General features: G+C 44.1%; 1 protein-coding gene across 2 annotated transcripts; it reads right to left on the reverse strand.

Annotated features, from left to right (window-relative positions):
• Positions 1–762: 762 nt before the first annotated feature.
• si:ch211-261d7.6 (zinc finger protein 658B) lies at positions 763–11,348 on the reverse strand. 2 transcript variants are annotated; one of them, XM_061675023.1, is made up of 3 exons: positions 10,838–11,347; positions 6,553–8,094; positions 763–2,047 (listed from the first exon to the last, which is right to left on the reverse strand). In XM_061675023.1, the coding sequence occupies exons 1-3, from the start codon at positions 11,001–11,003 to the stop codon at positions 918–920; spliced, it is 2,838 nt and encodes a 945-aa protein (XP_061531007.1). In that variant the 5' UTR covers positions 11,004–11,347; the 3' UTR covers positions 763–917. The 2 variants fall into 2 exon arrangements, with proteins under 2 accessions (XP_061531007.1, XP_061531006.1); XM_061675022.1 differs by having other exon boundaries at positions 1,960–8,094; positions 10,838–11,348.
• Positions 11,349–12,780: the final 1,432 nt, after the last annotated feature.

Genomic DNA, 12,780 nt, shown 5'->3' on the forward strand with positions numbered 1-12,780 from the left:
GAGGGAGGCGGTTCTTCTTGTAGGCACAGCCAATTAGCGCCACCAGCTGGACCGGAAGGTGAAGCGCACGACTCAAATGTCTCAATTTTCTTTCATGCCACTCAATGTATTGTTTTTAACACGTACTTGAACTCTCCCATTCATCTTTTTACATTATCTTTCTTCAGGTAACAAAGCCATCTACCTACGCATGACTACAGATGTTTAATATTTCAGGTGTATTATAATACCCATAGTATCATAGTAATAGTTCAATCTTATCACCCCACCTATTATACTTCCCACATTAACACTAATTGTACAAATATTACTCAGATAATTAGGCTCTTATCTACCATATACTAACAACACCTGAATCCGTTTTTTTGTTTTGTTTAGATTTATATTTGAATCCAATCAATCAGAATCATCTTTATTTGCCAAGTATGTCCAAAAAAAAACACAGGGAACAAAGCGTTCCAGTCAAGGTGGGCTATTTATGTACTGTCGAGCAAATCTTCTAATCCTTACATGAGTTTTAAATAGTGCACCATGGGAAGCCCTTACACACTTCATTTCACCTACTACAACAGCAAGGGGAATAAAGTAGTTGGTACATCTGCTTCATAGTGGAGAGGTTCTGGGTTTGAATCTCAGCTCAGGCCCCGTTCTCCTCATGCTTGCTTGTCCAACCAAATTAGATATGAAATATCACATGGATGACTTGACAGTGTGTGTATTTGTAACAATTTACTGTTACGTTGAACAATGAAAAGAAGTATCAACCATAGACAAGACAGTTTATTACAAGCATGAAAATCCATTCAAACAGTTTGATAACTCAATTTCATTTTTCTATCCCTCTAAACTCCTGAAAAGGCAGCACCCACTGTTGGTGAAGTCTCTGTGGAATAAAATTTTTTTGCATTAATTATTGTTCACCCCTCAGTGTCAGGAAAAGGCAGGTCCCCAGTGGCATGTTTCACGTAATGCAAATGAAGCAGAGTTATGTCGTCAAAGCCCGTACCGCATTCAAAACATTCAAATTCCCAATGCTTATGATCGTCTCCATGTTGGTTTTGTTCCGGTTGCTCACCACTGTTAATTTCCTGTGTCGTTTGTGCTACTCCTGCTTTTCTAAATTCCTCACCAGCAGCCGCGGTAGATGATTTTGGGGGCTGCTGCACCCGGTCCCCGCAATCAGACAAGTTGGATTGAGAAAACTCTCTATTCTCAAAAAGCTCTCCAGATTTCTCAAAATTTCCAGATGTTTGCAAACTTCCCTCTGTTTCTACACACGTTTGCGGTTCTTGCTCATCTTTATCATTAGCAGAAAGCACACTTCCGTCTTCCATCACGCTTTCATCGCCGGACCCGGCAGCGGCCTTCTTCAGACTTGCGGAGCCTATGACGGGCTGCGATGAAGCGTGGCTGCTGCTGAGGTGATCGCCGAGCAGACGTGACGTGAATAACCGTTTGGAACAAATTAAGCACTTGTACGTCCCCAGGTGGTGCCTTTGCAGGTGTTTATTCAGGTAATCCTCTTGCATGAACCCCTTGGAGCAGCTAAGGCACCAAAAGGGCCTCGTTTTATGGAACTCTTCGTGACCCAACCACAAACTGAGGTTATCAAAGGTCTTGTTGCACTGATCGCACCTGTGCACTTCACGGGACATGTGAGTCAGCAGGTGACCGCGGAGACGGGTTTTCCTGTAGAATTCCATTCCGCAAATGGGGCAGTCGTACTTACGAGCACTTTCGCCAATCGGGCTTTTAGGTATAGGTTTCTTACCCGTATGCAGCTCGAGGTGCTTTTGAAAAGAGAGCAGATACATATAAACTTTCCCACATATTTGGCACCTGTACATGCACTTCATAGAGCCTTCAGTTGGCGATGAACCTCTCATGTCAGGGCCATCCGCGCTCTTTTGGAGATCTTTCTCAGATTCAAGATTCTCATCCACTTTAATGTCCTGGTCATCTTTCAGCACCTTCCTTCGGGTGCCCAAGTAATCCAAAGACGCTGTCGACGTCGGTCCGCAATCCTGCGCAACTTTGCTCTGGTTGGCTAGAAATAGGGGGAAATGCACGGTTAAAGAAGGTATTTTGTAAGCATTTTGGAAAGTGTTTTCAGAAAAGGTGAGAAAAGGTCATTACGCACATTTAGTTGCAGCAGATTTCTTCGCTCACAGATGTTAGATGTATATTAGTCAGCAGCAGAATTCTATGACTAAATCGTTAGCCTTATGCGCATAATTGCACAAGTCATTTTGAACGTTTTTCGGAAAAAAACAAGCCCCGTTGCCTCGATTCAACCTTTGCGGATTACGACGACCTGCAGGAGTGAGAATCTTCACTACTGGTGTCAAACTGGTGGCCCAGGGGCCAGAGCCGGCCCGCCACATCATTTTATCTGGCCCGCCAAAGCAAATCAAAATTGGTCATTGTGTTCTGGTGTAATAACATTGAGATATTTGCAAGCATTTATTTTGTTACCAATCCCCCTTTGAAATGTAATAGTTGATAAACATGTTTTTATAGGCTTCTGATTTCAAAACTGGTTATTCATCAACATTTTGTGTATAGTGTATGTAATCTTTCATTTATATCGGTTGACAGTCGTAACGGACCTCCGAGGAAAGTCATAACTACGATGCGGCCCGTGACAACAATGAGTTTGACACCCCAGATCTACACAGACAAAAACATTTTTTATCAAGCATATTTTTATTTTTTTATTGATATTGTGACATCAAGTTGAAAATGACTCAGGCAATTATGCTATTAGGCTAACGAAATGACAAGGTTCTTTTTAGGAGTGTGGGGGGGATATGAAGCATGCTATAAAAACAAGCCCCCTCAAAAATTCTAAGACGGCTTGCTAATCATCCTTAAGCACTGATCTACAAGGCCAATCCATCATTTAATACTAAATTAAACTAACCTTAGTGGATATAACAGTGATTTTATGATGGTCTTTTCACCTGTGTTGTGAACAAAATGCATCTAAATGACCTTTTGAGTAACCATGTCGTGTTCTTAACCTTTGACTTGCTACGAAACTTGCCACTCCGACATGTTATTTTTTGATGAGAAGTCAGGCCAGATATATTTTCCGCCTTTAAAATTACTTCACTGGCAAAATATTGTGCGATTCCAACCACTAATATGTACCATAAATGTTGTCAACAAACCAATTAGGTTCCAACAATAAGGTCAGTCAAACCAAACTTAGCATGACTCGCCAAAACTGAAAAAACATCTTTGGCCTTTGTTGAGATAGTTCCAAACACAAACTTTTAACGTACTGCAATTAAAACTTGTTGGGAGACGCAACTATAAAGCCAGTGACTCCAGTAAGCAAAGATTTAAATATAATGACTTGTCAAATTTTACACAATACGTTTACAGATTTTTATATATATAGTTCACACAAGCTTTAGTGTAAATTGGTGTGAAGTGATTACACAAGCCACTAATTCAGACTACAATATATCCATTTATTTTAGCTTCAGAAACAGCATGTAAACATGTAGGCATATGATCACCCTAAGGAAAACTAGCTTCATTCATACTTACTCCACAGATCTTTCCCCAAAATAAGCGGTAATCAAGAACCATCCCGAATGAATACAAGTACCACATATTCATTTGATCAATAAATAGCTTTGCCACAACATAGAAATAAACAATGGAAATGGGTGGGGCTTAGTAGTCAACTCATGCAAAACAATCTGTACATAATGTACATTATTTAGACTGACAATATTAGTGCACTATGTCAGGCTTTTTTTGTTTGTTTGATGAACAGTGCATACAATGGGTTTGCTCTGCCAATATGGCATATGAGAAAGTTTCAATATTTTAAATGACAGAAAAGTAGATACAACTATTAGCTCCAACTTTAATTTATAGTAGTGGGCATGCTTCCCCGACACCAAAATGTTTAGTATGTGGAAGGTTTTAAAGTGTCACACAAGGTGGCATTGGTAACATTTATACATTACTAATCCGGTGTAAACAGGAAAGCCTGGGAAGCGGAGAATTGACACATAATCTAGTATAGTGACATACAAATGGATCTCCTCGACCAAACAAAGAGCAAAGGTCTCTCAATCTTTACATGTAAACAAATGTTTTAATACATGCTTTGTGCATGTTTGGTATAGTGCTGGTGCAAATCAGTTTCCTGACTAAAAGTAGCTCCACATTCAAGACAAGTAAGGGAATCTCTAGCTCCTGACCAAACAGCTGCAGGGCTATCGCAATCACCAAGAGATGCCTGGTCATGTTTAGAAAGGGACCTGAAGTCATCGGCGGTCACGGGAGGATCAGTGCAATCACACACAGCACTTTTACAACGCCAACATTTGTGGTTTTGCAACGCGGATGATGAAAGAAAGGCTTCGCTGCTACTGACTGACTGGCTCTCTTGCTTCAAAGCATGTTGGCTTGGTACGTTCCCTGTGAGTTTGACAGACTTTGTGGTCAAAGCAGCACTGAGGCGAAAGCGAACCTCGTTCGGGAGCCGATATCGGATCTGATCGTGCCAGGCGAGGTGTTGCTGCAGCTGATTCTCAGTTAAAAAGGCATTGCAGCACAGGGCGCAGCAAAAAGGCCTGCTCTTTGCCTTGGTCTTGTGAGTCTCTAACTGCCCCTCAGTCTGGAAGTCTTTGCCGCACTTCCCACACTTGAAGAGACATTTGACGATCTGCTCTGATAGGCGGCTGTAAGGCGGCAAGACCTCAGCTAAGGCCTCAGGAGCCTGGACCCCCAGTTCAGATGCTGGACATAATTTATGGTCCGGAACTGTGGCAGCAGATTCACAGTGAAGTCCACACTCATGGTTTGTGACAATCAAAGGAGAAGCGTCAAATTTGCTTACAGGGGGGTTGCTTATTTTTGGTGAAATACTTTCACTCATTATTTCACAGCTTGTGTTTTGAGCATCAAACACACGCTTTGCTTTGTTTTCTGTACTCTTTGAGTGGGCTTGCCATGTGTGGGCACGAAGGCCCCTGGCTTTGGAAAAGTTCGCCAAGCAGAGTGGACACTGGTAATTTTTTGCAATCGTCGTCGTCGAGACGGATTCACCCCCATCGTTCATGACCCGGTTCACATTGAGCGAGGTGTCACCTGTCTGAGTATCTCTAGTTTCCAGAGTGTTGCTTTGCTCAGCTAAAAGAGAGCCTTGCTCATATGCTTGGCGACCTTGGTGAGTCTTAGGTTTCATGTCAGGTTGAGGCTGCAGCGTGGACGTTTGGTGGTCGGAAACCTCTTCTTTAAGATTGGGCCGTTTGTCATTTTTATGCCATCGTTTGTGAGAGCCGAGGGCAGAGTTGGACAAAAATCGCTTCCCGCATTCTGAGCAGGGAAATGGATAATCTTTCCTTAACTCTTCCTCACTAGGTGCTGAGGACAAGGTTGCTTTTGCTACTTTTTTGTAACCCTTAGCGTGAATTCTTTTATGCAAGTTCAAAGCACCAATAACTGAAAAGCTTCTTTCACACTTGTTACACTTGTATTTGAACTCACTGGGGTTTGTATTTGGACTTTCCATGCCTACCTCCTCCATTTCATTCTTAACTTTATGTGGTAACTTCACCGCGCTGTCTTGCGAGTTCACCTTAGACAATTTCCCTCTCTCATTATTATTTAGAGTACCTGTCTTACCAAGCAATATACGTTCTTTTGTAATGCACAGCTTTTTGTGCGTCCGGAAGGAGGCCCTGTTGCTGAAATGCTTGAGACACGTGGCACACTGAAAGTCCTCGTGCCTAACAGAAGACCTGGGTGGTGATGGCGAATGCCCACTCTCATTTCCGTGATACCTCATATGAAACTGAAGTGCTTTGGCCCGGGAAAACAGCTTCCCGCAGTCGGGGCAGCTGTACGTATTCTTTTGTAGCTGCTCTACCTGATGCTGAAAAGATTTACAAGGTGGCGGCAGGAGTTCATTATGCACAACCTGGTGTCTGATCAGACTGGAAAAAAGGCGAAAAGCTCTGTTGCAGATTTCACACTTGTGATTTCCATTTTCATGCGTGCGCATGTGCAACGTCATGATTCCCTTGTGTCGGAACTTTCTACCACAAACAGGACACGCAACCTTCATGCTGGAGCAAGAACGTCCACGGTGCGCTGGCTGTGCACGACCAGTTCTAAGCCTCACATCTATACACTGACTAGGACTTTGCTTATGATGCAAGTAAGCTCCTAAAGACCAAAAACCTTTCCCACACTGCTCGCAGTGGTAAATCTTGGGCCCAAGAAGAGTTTTCTTTGGATTGTATACTTTTGTAGTAGCCGAAATGCTCTCTTTCCTCTGTACAGAGCGGTTGCTCATGTGGTTTAACAAGCTAGATGTCTCACAATTACGGCACAGTGAAAGTTCATCGTGTTGATTGGGCAAATGTGAAAGATTTGTACCACATATGTCACATGTCACAGTTTTCTGCTTTAATAGTTCTGCCTGGTTTAATTCTTGGTTAGTTTCATTCTCATATTCTGTAAAATGACCTGCTGCAAAGGTATGGGCTTCATTGTCACAAGTGTAAACTTCCACTGACTGACCTTTAGTCTGACGTCTCCTCTTACGAAAGTTGTGCCACACTATGTGAGCCCGCAGTGATGCCGCACTAGTAAACCACCGGTAACATTCTGGACAATCAAATCGTTCTTTGGTTGCGTTGTCTTCAGGTGCTTCCGCTGCTGGTGAGCGCTGTCCCTTGGCTGGCTCAAAGTCAACTTGTACAATTTTCAAGTCGAGCTCTGGTTTTGAAACCAGATTACTGGCTGAAACGTTGTCTCGGCCCTCCTGGTCGGATGCGGATCCCGATTCAAGGTTAGGGTTCATATCTTGGACGGCCTCATCCTCTGATTCACTTGCACTAATCACCAGGACATTGAAGTCCCCAGGTTCATAACTCTCCATAACATCTTCATCCGGCTCATTAACATGTGGGTCATCTTCAGACCTAATGTCAGCAAGCACATTCTCTGCCAGGACGTGATGACTTAACTGCTGAGTGGCTTTCAGTTCTCCGTCCCAAGTGTCCTGATGTAGCAGAGAAGAATGCGCCTGGGACACTTTCTCGGTTTCTCCAAAGGCACTGGTGTGTTGAAGCTGATGAGAATGAAGCGCTGATGGTCTGGAGAACTTTAGGCCACAGTCGGTACATTCAAATCCTTTCTTCTGCAGTTGGCCCACTTGATGGAGAAAAGACTTTGCTGGAGTCTCGCCACTGTGCACCATGCGGTTATGTCTGTAATAGAAGGTTTGAGTCATGAACACTTTTCCACAGGACTCACATGGAAATCTGTTTGGAGAATCTTTCGAATGGTTTTCATGCCATTTCTCATGGTTGAACCAGGCAAGATGGCCATGGAATACCTTCCTGCATTCTCGACAGTAAAAAACATTTTTCCTCAGCTTTCCTGTCGCTTCTTGTGGAAAGCATTCGCTATTGTGGCTGAATCGCTGGTGTGTCTTCAAACGCACCATACTAGGAAAGGTTTTTCCACAAGCGCATTTGAAAAGCTTCTCAGGAGTACCATAAGTCTGCTTTCCAATTAGCTTGAGTGCCGCCTCATCAGTAGTAGTCATGTGTCTTGAAGTCTTGTATCGGCGTTTAAATAACTTTTCTTCATGGCCACGTCGGTGGGCATCAAGGGCAGATGCACGAGAATAATTCCGCCCACAAGTCTCACACTGAAAGGACTTTTTCTTTAAATCCTCCAAGTCACTAAATAGAGATTTGGAAGCCTGAATGTGGGTGCGCTGATGATTGAGAAAGTGTCCTAACATGGAATATCTCTTCCCACAATCAGAGCATTCAAAGGAGTTCTGCTTTGTGAACCCAGAAATCTCCTGGGTCTCAGACGATTGAACACGGTGGGTTTCCATGTGGGATCGGAATTCGTTCATATCAACAAATGACAACGTGCATAACTGACAGGAACTAGTACTTTCCTCATCTTCGTCAGCCTCATCTGAATAGTCCATCGGCTCCAAATACATTGCGCACTTTCCATCGGGGTGCTGGTTGCGATGGTCCAAGTAGGCTGCCTCCTCACCAAAGGCTTCTCCGCAATCTTGGCAGAATAGCCCAAACTCTAAACATTGAAAGGGGAGAAAATAAGCCTTCAGGAAGGCCAATACAAATATGCATTGTCTTTATTTCAACAACGGTAAATGTCTACACAATGATGAAAACAAAGCTTTCCAAAGGTACTCCGTCAGAATATCAAAGCATAATTCCCAGAAATGTAACTGTCAGGGTATGCAGTAGAGCTGGAACAATTACTCGATTAATCGCAACCTAATCGATTATCGACAACTATTTTGGGATTAATTGTTTTGAGCCATTGTCAAACTTAAAATTGTCTAATCCTCCAATTTCATTCTCGCAACCGTAAATACTCTGATTTGTCGTAATCCATGAAAGCACACTGATCATCTTTGTGTTTAATCAAACTAGGACATTTGCAAACATCTGCTTTTATTTTGGAAAACAATGATATTTTTGCCGACTCTCTGACATGTTGTGGACCAAAACAGGAACTGAATCAATCTATTTATGGGGTGGGAGTCGCTTTCGGACGGCTTCAAGGAAATTCTGGTCCACCATCCGGCGTCTCAGGAGGGGAAGCAGTGCACCACCAACACTGTGTATAGTGGGGATGGGACGCTGCTGACCTCGACTCGGGACGTTATGAGTCGGTGGGGAGAAAACTTCGAAGACCTCCTCAATACCCCCGACACGCCTCCACATGAGGAAGCAGAGTCTGGGTTCTCTGAGCCGGGCTCTCCTATCTCTGGGGTTGTGGTCACCGAGGTGGGTAAAAAGCTCCTCGGTGGCAAGGCCGCGGGGTTGGATGAGACTCGCCCGGAGTTCGTAATGGCTCTGGATGTTGTGGGGCTGTCCTGGTTGACACGCCTCTGCAACATCGCATGGACATCGGGGACAGTCTTTCTGGATTGGCAGACCGGGGTGGTGGTCCCCCTTTTTAAGAAGGGGGACCGGTGGGTGTATTCCAACTACGAGGGGATCACACTCTTCAGCCTCCCTGGTAAGGTCTATTCAGGAGTGCTGGAGAGGAGGGTCCGTCGGAAAGTCGAATCTCAGATTCAGGAGGAGCAGTGTGGTTTTCGTCCTGACCGTGGAACAGTGGACCAGCTCTTCACCCTCGGCAGGGTCCTCGAGGGTGCGTGGGAGTTTGCCCAACCAGTCTACATGTGTTTTGTGGACTCGGAGAAGGCGTTTGACCGTGTCCCTCGGGGAGTCCTGTGGGGATGCTTCAGGAGTATGGGGTACCGAACCCCGATACGGGCTGTTCGGTCCCTGTACGACCGGTGTCAGAGCTTGGTCCGCATTGCCGGCAGTAAGTCGGACTCGTTTCCGGTGAGGTTTGGACTCTGCCAAGGCTGCCCTTTGTCACCGATTCTGTTCATAACTTTTATGGACATAATTTCTAGGCGCAGCCGAGGCGTAAAGGGGGTCCAGTTTGGTGGCCTCAGTATTGGATCTATGCTTTTTGCAGATGATGTGGTTCCGTTGGCTTCATCAAGCTGTGATCTCAAACTCTCACTGGAGCGGTATGCAGCAGAGTGTGAAGTGGCAGGGATGAGAATCAGCACCTCGGAAACTGAGACCATGGTCCTCAGTCGGAAAAGGGTGGCGTGCCCTCTCCGGGTCGGGGATGAGATCCTGCCCCAAGTGGAGGAGTTCAAGTATCTTGGGGTCTTGTTCACGAGTGAGGGAAGAATGGAACGGGAGATCGACAGGCGAATCGGTGCAGCATCTGCAGTGATGCAGACTTTGTATCGGTCCGTTGTGGTAAAGAAGGAGCTAAGCCGAAAGACGAAGCTCACGATTTACCGGTCGATCTACGTTCCTACCCTCACCTATGGTTACGTGCTGTGGGTCGTGACCGAAAGAACAAGATCCCGGATAAAAGTGGCCGAAATGAGTTTCCTCCGCAGGGTGTCCGGGCTCTCCCTTAGAGATAGGGTGAGAAGCTCGGCCATCCGGGAGGATCTCAGATTAGAGCCGCTGCTCCGCCACATCGAGAGGAGCCAGATTAGGTGGCTGGGGCATTGGATTCGGATGCCTCCTGGACGCCTACCTGGTGAGGTGTTCCGGGCACGTCCCACCGGGAGGAGACCCCGGGGACGACCCAGGACACGCTAGAGAGACCACGCCTCTCGGCTGGCCTGGGAACGCCTCGGGATCCCCTCAGAAGAGCTGGAGGAAGTGGCTGGGGAGAGGGAAGTCTGGGCGTCCCTGCTAAAGCTACTATACCCGCGACCCGACCTCGGATAAGAGGTAGTAAATGGATGGATGGAAGGGGGAAAAAAAGTCAATTGAAAAAGTTGCGATGAGAAACACGACTGCAAATTGAAATATAAAGTGTGCAATGATGGGATCATACGGCTACAATAAATAACGCATCTAAAGTGTTAAGAAAGTCACAATTACATTTAAACCGACATACATGTTTCATTATTTAATTATGCAGCTTCTGTATTGTAATGAACCATTAACACTCTGGAAATTAAATGCGTTCTGTCTTTATTGATCCTAACCACATGAGCCAAAGGAAAATTACATTTTCAATCTGCTGCAATTTTGTTGTCCACCACATACGCAAGCAAAGATGAGTAAATATCGACTGCGCTATTTGAGCAGTCTTGGATTTGGGTGGTTCCCTCGCCCCAAATTGGACAACTACATAAGGATCGTTTGCAACAATTCTAAACGCACGCACACAGATATGTTATACAGTGATGCACTGTAATGTATATCAACACCGACGGATAGTTCTTGCTTATTAGACCAAGGGTGATGTTTTCTACCTTGAACCGAGACTGGACACTTGCTGTCCGCTGTATCCTCGCGCGGCGGCGCATCGCTGTTTGGCGATGTCCCATCCGTGGGGGTGCACGGCGCGACATCCATGACTGTGGACTGTTCCTCCGGCCGGACGTCTTCCGTCACAACGGCCGGAACTTGCTCCATCATTGGTGCGGCTGTGATGTTAGCGCTAGCTTGCTCTTGACTCGAGCTCCTTAGCCGAACGGCGAGCGCACAACTCCTTACGCGGCGACAAAGACACACAATAAAGCAGGTAAACCACTACCTGTTTGTGAAGTTAACTCCACGAATAAGCAGAGGTTTTTGAAAACGTTTTCTCCAAGGTGGGAAACGTCTCAGGACACGGCTAACTGACCCGCACAGTCAACCGAGGATTCATCCTTCTCCGGAAGTTAATTCTTCTTCGTCGGTTTTTTTGACCGCAAGGGTGCTTGGGATCGATTCTCAGGCGAGCCAACTGAAAACCTCCAATCGTCCAATTTATCTCCGGTTTTATCTTTCCATGCTGCAACCCCAACATTGTTCAAACTTAAAAGTGATTAAATACAATTTCGAACGAGGAAAGTACTATTGTGTTGAAGCAAAGCTGGCTGACATGAAAATGGGACTTGAATGCTTTGTCTTTGCTAATTATAAAACCACAAAAGCAGTTGCTGAGATATGTTAAAAGCATTTTTACTCTATACTAACGTTGGTAGGTAGGTAGATATAGATAGATAGATAGATAGATAGATAGGACCAGTTGAACCTGAAATGCAGTTTACAGTGATCGGTAGTACAGTAAAGTACTGTACATCAGTTGCACAATTAGTGTGGTAAACTGACGTAATTTTCTTCTTCTCGACGAATCTTTTTTTTATTGTACAGTACGTTAGAATTTTAATCATGTGCAACTAATGTACGTTTGAATTAAGTAAATTCAAAGCAATTTTTTTTCAGTGTATTGTGGAACAAACTTAAAATATGTTCCAAGTGAAACCAATATGAATACACCATGAGAAGATACTTAATACTTCTGCAACAGAAGACAGAGGAAGAAGGGCATATTTTTTTTCTCTTTAATCACGTTGTTAGATGTTGTGACGTACAAAGGGCAGTTTTAATAATTTTACAAATTTGTATTATTATACAGCAAGGATGAATACTTCGCCAGTGGCCCTTGCTCAGAAAACTGAACGGAAAAGGTGGTTGACTGGCTGGTGAATAAGAAGACTTATTTGCACCAATTAATGATAAAAAAAAATAATTTAAAGGTCCTTATTCTTACTATGGATTGACATTTACATAATGTAATTCATTTTCTGATTTTATTTGCATGAAGTAAAAACCCAGATCAATGTGGTGTCACACCAGTTTACACACCCCCGTTTAAATGCCAGGTTTATGTGATGTAATAAAAAAAAAAAAAAAAAAAAAAAAAAAAAAAAAAGTGAGACCAAGCTAAATAATTTCAAAACCATCCACCTATTCTGACTTAAATATAAAATATAGAAGTCTCTGAGAGGATGAGTAAATATAAAAATAAGAATATGGTTGCACAAATATGCTCTTTTACCATTTAAAGTGCCTCTGATTAACCACAAATAGAATTCAAATGTTCTAGTAGGCCATGTTCTGCAGAGTTTCCACATTATCACAGGGATCTCATTATTCAAATGTATCGGTCAGGAGAAGAGTACAAAATAATTTCCAAGGCATTCAGTATCCCATGGAGCACAGAAAAGCAAGTGGAGAATATACAGCACAACAATAGCATTACACTGCTTATTACCTAAAGAACATAATACCTTCAAGTGAAGTATGGTGGGGGCAGCATCATACTTTGGAACTGTTTTTCTTCAGCTGGAACTGGGGTGTCAAGGTGGAAGGAATTATGAACAGTTCCAAATAGCAGTGAGTGTCAACACAAACCCTTCAGGCTTCT

This window comes from Phycodurus eques, chromosome 4, assembly GCF_024500275.1.
Source record: "Phycodurus eques isolate BA_2022a chromosome 4, UOR_Pequ_1.1, whole genome shotgun sequence".
NCBI classification, from domain to species: domain Eukaryota; kingdom Metazoa; phylum Chordata; class Actinopteri; order Syngnathiformes; family Syngnathidae; genus Phycodurus; species Phycodurus eques.

Coding starts and splice junctions, on each gene's coding strand:
- si:ch211-261d7.6 (XM_061675022.1), bottom strand. CDS start 11,003: ATGATGGAGCAAGTTCCGGCCGTTGTGACGGAAGACGTCCGGCCGGAG. Junction 8,095..10,837: donor GTGTCCAGTCTCGGTTCAAG/GTAGAAAACATC, acceptor TTCAATGTTTAG/AGTTTGGGCTATTCTGCCAA.